General features: G+C 43.0%; 2 protein-coding genes across 6 annotated transcripts in view; one reads left to right on the top strand and one right to left on the bottom strand.

The window, feature by feature from the left end:
- Window positions 1–1755: 1755 nt before the first annotated feature.
- The window catches only part of Itgad (integrin subunit alpha D), a 31361-nt gene continuing 19663 nt past the window's right edge, over window positions 1756–13453 (bottom strand). For 3 of the 5 annotated variants that reach the window (XM_046454435.2, XM_046454433.2, XM_046454438.2), the window contains 13 exons: window positions 13314–13442; window positions 12097–12170; window positions 11731–11872; window positions 9523–9639; window positions 9333–9412; window positions 9168–9251; window positions 6369–6447; window positions 6102–6209; window positions 5909–5986; window positions 5585–5698; window positions 5347–5448; window positions 4973–5083; window positions 1756–4409 (listed from right to left, as the gene is read on the bottom strand). In XM_046454435.2, the coding sequence (XP_046310391.1) occupies window positions 4296–4409; window positions 4973–5083; window positions 5347–5448; window positions 5585–5698; window positions 5909–5986; window positions 6102–6209; window positions 6369–6447; window positions 9168–9251; window positions 9333–9412; window positions 9523–9639; window positions 11731–11872; window positions 12097–12170; window positions 13314–13442 (1332 nt within the window). In that variant the 3' untranslated portion in view covers window positions 1756–4295. The remainder of the gene's footprint in view (window positions 4410–4972; window positions 5084–5346; window positions 5449–5584; window positions 5699–5908; window positions 5987–6101; window positions 6210–6368; window positions 6448–9167; window positions 9252–9332; window positions 9413–9522; window positions 9640–11730; window positions 11873–12096; window positions 12171–13313; window positions 13443–13453) is intronic. The other 2 variants (XM_046454434.2, XM_046454436.2) reach the window with 2 other exon arrangements.
- Window positions 2446–3160, top strand: LOC124099395 (cytochrome c oxidase subunit 6A2, mitochondrial). The gene is made up of 3 exons (XM_046454441.2): window positions 2446–2583; window positions 2796–2932; window positions 3045–3160. The coding sequence occupies exons 1-3, from the start codon at window positions 2511–2513 to the stop codon at window positions 3126–3128; spliced, it is 294 nt and encodes a 97-aa protein (XP_046310397.1). The 5' UTR covers window positions 2446–2510; the 3' UTR covers window positions 3129–3160.

The following is a 13453-nucleotide window of genomic DNA, read 5'->3' as shown; positions in this document are numbered from 1 at the left end:
AGCTTGCTTTTACCTGTGACCAGCATCCCAAGGAACTTGTTGTGAATACAAAAAAGCCACTTTGTACTGATAACACTAACTTGCCCTAATTTCCAGCATAAGAGAGAAAGCCAGTGTCCCTCAGGATAATTTATATCTGGATATTTGAGCCTAGACTCACTCTCATTGTTCCCTTAACCTGGCTAGGTTTTGGGGTATGGGGAGGGTCCCTTCAGGGACATAGTATTTTTATTGTCCTTTTCTTCAAAGATGACACAAGACCCTATCATTCTATTGTCATTATTGATTCTGTCTTGTTTCCAACTCTCTTTACTGTTCATCCTAGTTAACCCATGTTCTGTGTCATCATATAATTGTTTTTGTGGGACATTTCCAATTTCGAGTATTCCATTCTAGGACACCACACACAAAATTTATATTTAATAGATCATATGTTGTGGTTGATCTTGGCTTTGGAAAATCTAGTCATAGTATGAGTTGTCCCCAGGAAGAGGCATAAAAGAAACTGACAGAGTTGTCCCTCTGCCTTCACCACCAGTAGCTGAAGTATGTCTCACAAAGGATGGGAATGCTACTCACTGGGGTCTATTTAAAAACTGGAAAGTTTGTTCTTCCCTCTACCTAAAATAAAGAACAAATGAAACCTCTAGAACTTGGAAGCTTTGGCAGAAAACCAATTAATTTATGTGAGAGCGAACTTAAGAAATAATGGTGGGTACAAAGACTGCTGCCTAGAAAAGCTCAAACTACCTAAGTACAAGTCTTTGGGTACTTGGTCAAATGCACCACACGATGGCGACAGCAGCAGAGGAAAGTAGCAGCCCTTGGGGCATTAACCAAAGGGGTTGGAATTTCCAGTGAAGTGTTTGGTAACCATCAGCAAACAAACCTGAGGGGCTATTCAGGGAAGAAAGAGAACCTTCAAGCCTCCCCATTAAACACACCCCCTTGTCATTTCTGTTTCTTCAGGAGCTACAGTTGGCATATCTGAAGAGAAGGGATTTGATGGATTGTGAATAGAGGGAGATGCCAGGGAAATTTAAAGTCCCATCTCCACAGCTACTCCAAAGTCACTGGGAAAAGGCAACTGAAAGAATTCTATAGATCAGTGAGAGCTCAGGAATAATTTAGCCACGGTATGTAACATTTGACCATTCAACAAGATTGAAGAAGAGAAGGGGTGGAGGGAGGGAGGACAAGAAGGAAGAAGGTGGTTCAGCTTAGAACCAACAGGAGGTACAGTTATAGAGCCCCTTCTTGAAATTGTACCTTCTTCATTTTTCTTAAATTCATATTCAGCATATCAGCTTTTGATAAATGTTGGAGGCATCCTGTTAAATTCTGAAAAGACATTTCTATAGGGTTAACCAAAAGAAGAAGGTTTAAACATTCATTAAATACATATTTTTAGAACATCTACTTCATGCCAGGTTCCATGCTGGGTGCTGAGGATATGACAGTGAACAAAGCAGATGTCATCCCTGCCTGGTCCGGTAGCTTTCTGGTGACCTGCCTTGATACAAGCTGCGTGCAGGCCTGCCTATGCTTTCTTTTTTCTCTCCAAAAAAGTCAGAGTGAAATAACGCACTTTGCAGAAGACATTTGTTAGATTTGTGGCTACCCAGAATTTTCTGAATAATTTTCCCATTTTTGAGGATTTTCCCCACAGTATAATTCCTGCCTGCCTAAGACAGAAGCCAGGACTCACCTTCCCAGACTTTCTTGCAACTAGATCACAAGCAAAATGACCAGGTATTGCCAATTGGTGCACCCACAGGATTTATTGATTAAAAAGAGAGCAACCTCTGGAAACAAACTTCACAAGGAAACCATTTTCAAAACAGGGTGAGGATGGACAAATTTAGCTTCCCAAGGCTGTGTAAATGGAAGTTTTTGGCATCCAGGGTTCAGCAGTGGCCTTCAAAACGGTTCATTTCTCACTGTGCAGATTGAGGCCTCTCTGGCTGTACCAGAAATACCCTGAGCTAAGATTGTCAGCTGCTTATCTTTCAAAACTAGTTAAGAGTTCTGTTCCTTGCAAGGAACTGTGATTAAAACATATATTAAATGACTGTTTTGTGTCAGACTTTAAACTGGCACACTTCTATTTTACTTAAACTTCATTAGAAAAAATAATTTAAGTACAAATTATAGATTTTACAGTTGGAAAAAAGGATTCAAAAAGACCCTTGATCTATTCTACAAATACTTATTAAAGGCCTACTGTGTGCCAGCCACTGGGAATATGGAATAAATTAGTTCTCCGCAACTATTTTAAAAGCAGCATATTGTACTTTACATGTCCCCTTGTCAAAATAAAAGACACAGTAAACCCACCGCCTGGAGAGGATCTCCTTCCAGTCAGGCCCCACTTTAAATATAGAAGACCCCTAAAAATAGCCACCCAAGTTCGGACTCAACAGGTGATTGGCTCAAAAAAGGGGAGGAGAGCGTAAGCCTCAGTGAAGGAGAGTGGAAGGACAGTGCCATTCCCAGCTTCTCTTGCCACAATGGCTCTGCCTCTGAGGTCCTTGAGTAGGGGTTTGGCCAGCACAGCCAAGGGAGACCACGGAGGGGCAGGAGGTGAGTGGAGCCAGCGTGCCTGACCCTCTTGCTTACTGGTTTTGCCCACCTGGTTCCTATACACACACACACACGCGCGCGCACGCACGCTACTCACACCCCCCTAGCCTCCGGGCAACCCCCTACTCCGGCTAAGCGACCCCAGACCTTCCAAGGGCCTCCGCCCAGAGGCCTTGACCTTCTCTCTCACCCTCGCCTTTCCTCTCACCCAGCCGGCACCTGGCGCCTCCTGACCTTCGTGCTGGCGCTCCCCAGTGTGGCTCTGTGCACCGTCAACTGCTGGCTGCACGCAGGCCACCGCGAGCGCCCAGAGTTCATCCCCTACCACCACCTCCGCATTCGCACCAAGGTATGCGGGACCCAGAGGGCGGGCAAAGGGGGTGCGGGGACCCCCCCCCCCCCCCGCGCGCCTGGCCGGGGCCGCTCTGCCACTCTCTGTCCCTTCTCGGCTCTCTCTACAGCCCTTCGCCTGGGGGGACGGCAACCACACTCTTTTCCACAATCCCCACTTCAACCCTCTGCCCACGGGCTACGAAGACCCCTGAAGCCCCAGCGGACAATCCCAAGCACAATAAAGGTGTGAAAGTTTTGTGTCCTTAGGCTTTTGGGGGACAGCGGGAGCGAAGGGTTGGGTGGGGCCCCGCTGGGCTGCACCGATTGTCCTTGGCTCGGCCTGTCGGCTCGGCGCATACGCGGGCTGCGTGGTTGCTCTCGCGTGTTACTCCCAAGTTGCTGATAATGGCAGGTGCTCGAGGGTTCTGCGTGGACAGGTAGGCAATCTCCGTCCCCCTCTCTTACCCATTAATATTTAGGTCTCTAGGCTGTACAGGGTTTTCACATAACTGAATCCAGATATAATTTTGTTCCTCTTCTCGAGAGGAGGAGCCTAAGATTCTCAGCGACTTCATTGTCTGCAGCTGATCAAAGGGAACCCAGGAGTGCAGACCTGAAGTAACTCTCCCCTGACACACCCAGGCCAAACTGACAGCATCTGTGAATCCTGGCTATCTACAGATAGCCCCAATTTCAAATGTGGGCCCTGCCGTCCTCTGTGTGAGGTGTCATGCCCTAATTCTGGATTTGAAATATTTTGGTCATTCTCTATGATGCTCTTCTGTATTAGTCTGGAAATGAGATAGTCCTTTCTGGAAGCCTGGCTCTCCTGGATTTTGGGGCCCCATTCAAGGGAAACTTGGGTTCAAATGAGCTCTGACTGAACATTCCACCGCTTTTCCCACTTTTCATGACTAAAGATCCTGAAGCCTGTGCATAGCCCATGACAGACCAATATGCTCCTGGCACACGCGCGCGTACACACACACACACACACACACACACACTTCCTTTAAATCTCTCCCCTGATACTCCCAGGTACCAGAGAAAGTGAGAGGACATTTTTAATCCCACAATTTGGTTTCCCTACCTATTTCTAGAACCTCATCCCTGGGTTAGAACTCTTCCATACAAGGAAAATGTGATAAACATTCTCAGTTTGTATGACAAACATCCATATGAAAATTTATGCTGGCATCATATCTGATCCTGAAAAAGTCCAAGAGATATGTACAGGTATAAAAACCTTTCAACTCCTCAGAAAGGTGGCTTAATACCTGATAGGTTGCTCAGGCAAGTCCAGATCCATGTGAAAGTAGATTCATAGGTAGGGACAAAACTAGCCCATGGAAGTAGAGATAAATTTTAAAAGTGGATTATTAAGACAAAGATAAATTTGGTGCCTCACAGGTGAAATTCTCCCCTCCTAATGTAGGAGTGTCTTCAGGCTTTCCATCTAACATTTCTTTGTATTGACGTTTGAAGAAGCCAAGCTGTGAAAAGAAATAAATCAGAAATACTTGGTATGAGAATAGGAAGAAACTGAGAGAGAATAAGAGAACTAAGTAAGATTATGTTTTTGTGCCAGAACATTTATATGAACAACAGCTGTCATATATTGAATATCTGTTGTATGCTGAGCACAGTATCATACACATAATCTAGAATAGAAAAGCATAGATTCTGCAGGCAGGCAGATTTATACATATACCCTGGCCTCATTTCTGCCTAATTTCATGTAATCTATGAGGTAAGCCTTATTATCATTTAAAAAATGAGAAACAAGGGGCTTGGGTTGTAACTCAGTGGTAAAGAGCACTTGCCTAGCATGTATGAGGCACTGGATTCAATTCTCAGCACCACATATAAATAAATAAAATGAGAAACAGATTCAGAGAGGTTGAGCAACTTGCTAACATACAGTAAATAAATTCTAGAGGCAAAATGTGTGCCTAGTCCTGTCTGGCACTATAGTCAGATTCTCATGCTATTATCCTGTCTGTGACAGGGCTGGGTTTGGCTGCTGGTAGTGTTAGGAGTGGAATAAAGTACTTGCCTTATACAATGTGGCTGTGATAAGAGCCAGCAGCAGCAGACCTCCCACAGAGCTGCCCACAATGAGGGAGATGGGATTATAGACCTCAAATTCTTCTAGCAGTGTCTCCATCTGATTTGGAGATCAGAAAGCATGAAGTTTCATGTTGCTTCAGACTTCCCCAGGGTTCTCCAACCTTTAGCTCCCTTCCCTCCTTCCCTAGGCCCTGCTCCAAGAGGTGAGATCCAGGAGCACTCATACTCTTCAAGACTTTTGTCTTGCCCAGGGACTTTCCTCCCTCCTCCCTCTAAGCTTTCAACCCCCCACCCAGCAGCACAGATTTAGTATCAGGAGCCTCTTACCAGTCTGGCCACTGCCTACCCCACAGTCACTACCTGGGCTCTCAAAAATGCCTCCTGTCCTGGAAGCTGGGCATACACAGATCTATCAAATGTGATTTCAGCCACACTCATGATCAACACCTTCTTCTGCAATGTCTGCAAGACAGTGTTAGGGTGAGGAGAGCTAGGGAATTGTCTCTGAGGGAAACTCAGAGTTCAGCAAATGACCTGGCCTAAGGCTTGGTGCAGACCCATCAGATACCATGTGAATCTGGGGGAAGGGCCTACACACCTGGCTGACCCAGCCAAAGCTGAGGTTGCCTTTCAGGATGAAGTCAAGCTCCTCCTGGATGCCGAAGGAGGGGATGTCACAGCGGAACCTCATGCAGTCAGCAATGGAACAGTTCTTGAGACAGGAGAGGAAAGAAGCTGAGGAAGATCTTCACTTAGGGTGGGGGGGGGGAACCATAAAACGAAATAAAGGATGCAGAGTTTGGGTGGAAAATAGATGAAAAATTACAAGATAAATGCATAATTCTATAATCTAGCAATACATTTTTGCTGTATCTCCCAATATGGGCTGGTCTGATAGTGGGGGACTCAGGGTCTTTCTTACCAGCACAGAACTCCTTGGAATCTGGGTCAGGAAGTCAGAATGCTGGGGAGGTTCCCTCTCTGACACGCAGGGGAGACTCTAGTTGACAAAAAAAAAAATTCTTAGCAGCATAAGGATCAACATTTCCCTGATAAGAGGGTGTGCAGTACCTGTGGGATCAGTTCCTGGAGAGAAAGGAAAGACAGGCAAGCACCTGTGAAGGGGCCATCACAGTTACATCCCACACAGGCACATCATTCAGCAAGATGGGAACCCAGAATATTATGCTGATGGCCAGATCCCGCTGACTTAGGTTATTCACCTGCAGAAAATTGAGACCAAATGACATTATAGTCCCTGGCACATACCAAATCACACTTCTTTCCTAGCAATAGCCCTGGGGTCTTCTACATCTTTCCCACCAACTTCCAACTCCACGAACACCAGGAAGGACAGACATGAATATGTCCCAGCCTCTTACGCGGTATCGATGTTCTGCCTCTTTCCTGCTGCTCTCATCAGAAATAGAAAAGCTGAAGTACTTGGTGGATTCTTCCTGTCTGGAGAGAAAGGGCCTGTTGGTGAAAAAACAGCCCTACACTCATCCCCAGTTGTGCCCTAGCTTGCTGCAGAGAGCAATGTTGGGCCCAGAAAGTGACCTAGGCAAACACCAAGGTCCCACATACCTCTGCAGCTCAGCTTCAGCTTAGTCCTCCCTCACTGCCTTTTGCCTCAGTCACCCAAAACTACCAGCTCTTCCCTTGATACTTGTGGCTCTTTCACATCCCCATGACTTTGCACAAGTTCTTTCTTCTGCCTAGAATGTCCTTACCCACTCCTCTTCTGGAAATTTTCACTTAAACGCTCAACTTGAACATCACCTCTCAGAATATCTGAACATTTTCCTCTGGGAAAAGGCATTCACATTGCTTTCTCTAGTAGATACAGGACTGGCCTCAGATGATGCTTGCAGAGGCTGCTGCCAGAACAAATAACTCTAAGGGGACTCCAGGGAGTGACAGCTGGATCACTCAAGAAAAAACAAAATAATGGCCCCTCTGTGGTGGCAACAAAGAAGATAAATGTGGTTATCTTGGGGAAGGATAGTAAATGTGAAGGAAGATAGTAAGTGAATTCAAGCCTACAGAGGGGACATAAGTGTTTCAGGCTACAGGAGGATTTCCATCCATCTCTCCATCCATCCATCCCTCCACTTATGGCTTCTTTCAGGAAATATTTATCATATACCAGGCGATATGGATGGCCATGGAGATTCAACAGTTAAGCCACAATCTCTGCCTTCTCAGAGCTTTAAGATCTCAGTAGTATCAAACAGTCAAGATTAAAGACCTGCTCTTTTCCCTAGCACCCAGAGCACAAAAGCCAAACCAGCCACACAGAAACTTTGTGGGCCCCAGCAATTTTCCTATTATTAGCTTGCTAAGTAAGAACACAGGAACTGGGGTTGTAGTCTAGGGTAGAGCGATTGCTTAGCATGTGCAAGGCCCTGAGTCCTATCCTCAGAATACAGAGGAGCTGCCTGAGTTCACATCTAGATTAGCACTTCCTACTCAAGTAACATGAGGCAAGAGAGTTAGCCTCTCCAGAGACCTATAGTTTTTTCCTCCTTAAAATAAGGATGCTTATAATATTGCCTATTTGTAGCAGAGTTGTGATGGGGGTTATAGCAGCACCTAGCACCTGTGAGTCCTCCATAAGTGTGAGCATTTACTTTTCTCTCACTGTGCTAGCCTTTCTCTCTGCTCCCCTGCCTCCTATGCTTTAGTTTTCTTATTTTAAATTTTCTTGTTCTAAATCTCTTTTTCTTTTAAGTTAAGCAAATCATCCGACTTTCCTGAGTTTTCAGAGAAGCATATAGCATATGGCCTTGGACACAGGCCCTGGAATCAAACCATCTGGGCTCACTAACTTGTATTGGCCCTCACGAGCAAAAAACCTGTCTCCCAGGGTATCCTTGTAAGGCATCCAACATGATTTACCTGGTGAATGATGGGAGCAAGTTATTTAACCTCTTAATTTTTCATTGATAAAATGGAGATAACAATACAATTATTGGGAGGATTAAATGAATATAAAAACAACACAAAAAACCCCACAATGATAACAAAAAAATGTTTGTCATAAGTATATATAACTGTAAACTTTTATCATAAGTATTTTACTGTGGATAAAAGGGGAAACTGACAAATGTGGTCCATGAGTCCTAGATGGACAATAAGACTGCCTGATCCCCTTCCCTAGTTCCTCTATAAATTTAACAGCAACAGCAGCAAGCTCTGTCCCATGTCACACTTTAACCCTCTGGAGTACAATTCAGTGTGTGGAGTCCCTTGCTTTCCTTCCAGCTTGGCCGGCCCAGCTCCTTCACCCACCTTCAGAACCCATAGTTGTGGCCCTACATTTGCCTCTCCTGTGGCCTTCCTCGGCTTTGAGTTTTTAGAGACCTTCCCAACAGTCTCTCACACCTTTACCCTCCTCTCAGTTTTGTAGAAACCTGACCTTTCCTTTCCTCTATGTGGTGACAGACCATATCCTGTTGGTTACCCAATTCAGAGTACTTACAGTGATCTCAATCTAGTAGCTTTACTTTAGCATGTTCATGTTTGGCGCAAAGGAAAGGATTGCCTTCATGTTAAAAGAAGCCTGAATTTTTGAGGGAGAGGAGAAAATGGACAGTGTTGATAAGGCATATGTGTGTCCCACCAGCAGGCCAGTTCATCAGAGAAGAAGCAAGAATTTGTGTGGCCCATCATGTTGTACTATAAACATGGCTGGCCACCCACACAATCATTCCCATAGGAGAAATCAGAGGACATAATTTAGGTACGCTGTAATTTAGATATGAGTTTATGCTACAAGGGTTCATGTGTTGGGTGCTTGGGCCTCAGGGTAGCAATGTTGAGATGTGCTGGGACCTTTAAGAGGCAAGTCCCAGTGAAATGTAAGATCAGCCCCTCCCCCTTTCACAGGCTTCCTATCTCATGGTGCAATCTTATCCTCTGGCACACATTTTGGTGTTATCTGCCACAATATAGTCAAGGGGGTCCTCACCAGAACTGTCACTACACTGTTTGACAATCAGCATTCGCAACTGTGAGCTAAATAAACCTCTCTTCTTTATATGTACTTTGCCTCAGGTAGCCCATTATAGTAACATGGATTAACATGGATGCCCATCACCAAAAGGCTGGCCTGCAGCAGAAGAAACTAGGCTTGAAGGAAGGTTAAAGGTCTAAGGGGAGGGATAGGGATTAAGCACCTGCTGATCATTGTGTACACTGCATATTTCACTGGGATCCCCAGCTGGAAGGTAGTCTTGTTGGTTGCAGGCTTATTATTCTCACTGGAGAAAGAGAGGGGAACCCAATTGGAAAGGAATCCAGGAGAGGAGTCTCCAGCTGACCAGAGAGTGGCCTGAGCTCACCTGCTTGCATTGGCCCTCATAAGCAACCTGTCTCCCAGAGTGGCCTTGTAGGAAACGTCAAATGTGATAATGAAGGTGCCCTGAGGGAAGAAGAAATAAGGAAGAGGGATAGGGAAGGAGCAGGGAGTAAGGGAAGGGAGTGGGTCAGGACAAGGAAGAACAGTGATGAGGTTTTGGGGGCAGCACTGACCGTAGTACCCTCTCTGAAGATGGGGTGGTTGATGCTGCAGCTGCTGCTCCTCAGGCCTTCATTCCCAGTGGGATTTGCCTCACATGCCAGGCGCAGTGGACGCTGATGGGGTTGCTTCTAGGGAAGGAAAATGAATTCTGAAAAGTTACCCTTATGCATATACAGTCTTGATATATCACAGTAGTGGCATTGGATAGCAGTAGGAGAAAGAACAGACGTTTCAACAAAAGGTGCTAGGAAAATTGACCTATACCAAAAAAGAGAAAAGGTGGGACTCCTACCCTCATTCCATACATTAAAATAAATTACAACTGTATGAAAGACTCAAATGTGAAAAAAACCAAACTAAAGATTTTAAAAGATAATATAGATGACTATTTTTATAACCTTGGGGTATCAAAGTATTACTTAACACAAAAACATGAAGTACAAAAGAAAACATTGACACAAATCAATAACAAATTAAGACATTGTTTTTTAAAAGACATTATAAAAGACAGGCAATGGGAAAGATATTTGAACACATAAAATTGGAATAGGATTAATAACCAGAATATGTGAAGAGCTTTTATAAATCAATAGGAAAAATACAGGCAACTCACTTGAAGAATAGAATAAAGATGGGAACAGACACTTTCCAAAAGAAAAGATCCAAATGACAAGGAAATATATGCAAATTTGCTCAACCTCTACAGAATTAAGACTGTAAGGAAAGAGTATTACTCATTTACCAGACTGACGGAAATTTAAAAGTCTGATGATGTTAAGTGTTAAAGAAAGCCACAGGACCTCTCACATACTGCTGATGGAAGTGAAAATACTTTTAAAAATGGTTTGACTTTACTTGTTAATTGAAGATATATATATATATTACACATTTTATTATATATATTATAATATATACATTTATATGATATATAAATATATAATTATATATAAATTATATATTATATATTCATATATTTAATGTAAATTATATTTATATAATTATTTTTAAATATATAAATTTATATAAATTATATAAAATTATATAAATATATTGTATATTGCATGATATATATTATATATAATATATAATGTATATATATTTTATATAATGCGTGTCATTTTATATATATATATATATATATATATATATATATATATAGTAATAATATACTCAGTAATTCTGTGTCTTCAAAATATTATGTATAGGTACACCAGGATTTATTCAATTATGGCCAAAATCAGGAAACAATTCAATGGCTATTAATTGTAGAATGGAAAAATAAATTGTGGTACATTTCATACAAAGAAATTCTGTATAACAATGAAAATATTCTACCCCCACATGCAACAGCATGGATGGATCTCACAAACATAATATTGAGGTAAAGAAGCAAGGCACAAAAGAGTACATATAACATGTTTTCATTCATATAAAGTTCAAATAGCAGCAAAACTGAAGAATGTTATCTAGGGATACACCCATGGATTGGTAAAATTATTTAAAAATACAAGGAAATTATTATCGCAAAGTTGGAATAGTGATTACCCTTGGGGAAAGGTTGTGATTGTGATAGGATAAGGTACATGGTAAGAAGACTTTGAGAAAACTAGCAGTGTTTTATTTCTTGACCCAGGTGTTAAATTTATGAACTTTTGCTTAATATAATTTATTAAACTATACATAGGCTTAATGACTTCTCTGTCTCCCTCTATGTGTATGTGTGTGTGTGTGTGTGTGTGTGATCACTTAGAAAGTATAGGACAGTGGAGGAGCCTGCTTTGTTTTGGATACAGTTTGAATGTTCCATGCTTTTAAATATAATCTCCATTGTTATGTATTAAGAGTGTGGAAACTTAATCTGACTATGGTATTTAGAGGCAAGGCCTTGGGAAAGCAATTAGGATTAGATAAAGTTATTGGGGTGGGGTGTCCCACAATTGCATCCTGGTGACTTTATAGGAAACAGAAGAGAGACTAGACCAACACACATACACACATTTACTTTCTGTCTCTTGCCATATGATGGCTTGCATTATCTTAGGATTCTTCCAACAAGAAAACCATCATCAGATGTGGCCCCTTGACCATGCACCTCCAGAATAGTGAGCCAAAATAAACAGTTCTTTGTAATTTACCCAGTGTGTGGCATTTTGTTACAGGCAACAGAAAACAGACTAATACAAGACCCCAGTCAGCTAGAGCCCAAGGAAGGTGTTTACCTGTGTTGCTGACACCCGGCGATAGGATAGTCCTGCTGGGTAGTAGAAGTTGACTACAGTTCCATAGGAATCCTCACCCTCATTCCATACAGTCACTATCAGATTGAGCTCCAGGGAGCTTCCTACCATCAATGTCTGTAGGCTGAAGGGAAGGACAAGATTGGGAGTGTGACTCCTCTGGAAGTAGGTTGTAATTGGATCGAGGGGCAGGAACAGGATTTGGGGAACTCATGAATCATGCACCAATAACATTCCTGTCAGAATCATTTTTGTTAGACAAACACCCGAAGAGAAGCACAAATCATCCTAGGAGTTTAGTAAACTCAGAAACTTGAATATCTGTATATGAAAGGAGATGGAGCTCACCCTAAGAAGCTAAAGTTGACACGCAGGTCCCCCTCACAGATGTGATCCTGCCCACAGTTCTTCTCAAAGGGAAGCTGCAGAAAATCAGTATATATTCTCTTCTCATTCCATGTTTTAATCTTTCTTCAGCCCCCTCATTAAACATGCTTATCAACATTGACTCTTACTGAACCTCTGCACCCAGTACTGTACTGATACTAGCAAGAGTAGAGATTGGGTGTGGAGGTTAGAATATAAAAAAAGACAAGGGCTGGGGTTCTGGCTCAGTGGTAGAGCACTTGCCTTAGCACGTGTGAGGCACAGGGTTCAATCCTCAGCACCACATTAAAATAAATAAATAAAGTTATTGTGTTCATCTACAACTAAACTTAAAAAAAAAAGACAATATCCTTGGCTTCAAGGACAATAAAGTCCAGTTGTATCAAATCAGATTATTCAACAAACATTAAGTGCCAGTAACAGGACAGGCTTTGGCAGTTTGGAGGAAATGAAAACTTCAGGCAAATTAGATGTGGTTCTTGTACTCAAGGAACATACAATCCCCAAGACAGATGCAAATGTATATGCAGATGGTTATGATTCCCCTGATGTGTATATTTGGGATGTTTTTTGTAATCATGGAGTAATTGGGGGCCAGAGAAGTGAGAACTGTTGAGTGCAGGTTTTCAAAAGAGAATGAGTCTCTGGGCGTGGTGTCACATGCCTGTAAACCCCAACAGCTTGAGAAGCTGAGGCAGGAGGATCACGAGTTCAAAGCCAGCCTCAGCAACCGCAAGGCACTAAGCAACTCAGTGAGACCCTGTCTTTAAATAAAATACAAAATAGGGCTGGGGATGTGGTTCAGTGGTTGAATGCCCCTGAGTTCAATCCTCAATAATCACCCTCCCCCCAAAAAAGAGAAGGTGTCAAGATCAGAGCTTGGAGAATTCGAGAAGATCCTTTAGATAGAAGGAGGAAATGTTTTTCAAATTGGGGATAGAATACAAAGTCTGACAGGGAGGGCTGAAAAAAGTTGGGAAGGATCAGTAGAATGAGAACAAGAGAGTTTATGTCATGGTAAAGTAGGTAACCAACTGGGATATGTTTCAGGGTCCAAACGTGGCAGGGTTTTCCTTCGCTGGGTGGAGGCTAGGAAATGTGGTGGGTGGGCTATTGTGGGCTCTTAAGAAAGCCATCACATCTCTGGGACTTCATTGGGACTTCATTGGAAGACTCACAGAAGCAGTGAACATGTCTTGTGAGCCTGCAGCCAACACAGGGTGAAGATTACGGGATAAGGTGGAGTCTCTCGCCAGGGAGAAGTTGAGGCGCAGGATGATGGGGTTCACCACATCCTCCACACAGTCCTGAAAGAGAA

The sequence above is a fragment of the Marmota monax genome, unplaced genomic scaffold, assembly GCF_021218885.2.
Source record: "Marmota monax isolate L192 unplaced genomic scaffold, Marmota_monax_Labrador192_F-V1.1 WCK01_AAM20220418_F8-fsc00086, whole genome shotgun sequence".
NCBI lineage: Eukaryota > Metazoa > Chordata > Mammalia > Rodentia > Sciuridae > Marmota > Marmota monax.
Note: the sequence above shows the minus strand (reverse complement) of the source record. Positions and strands in the feature narration are given on the sequence as shown.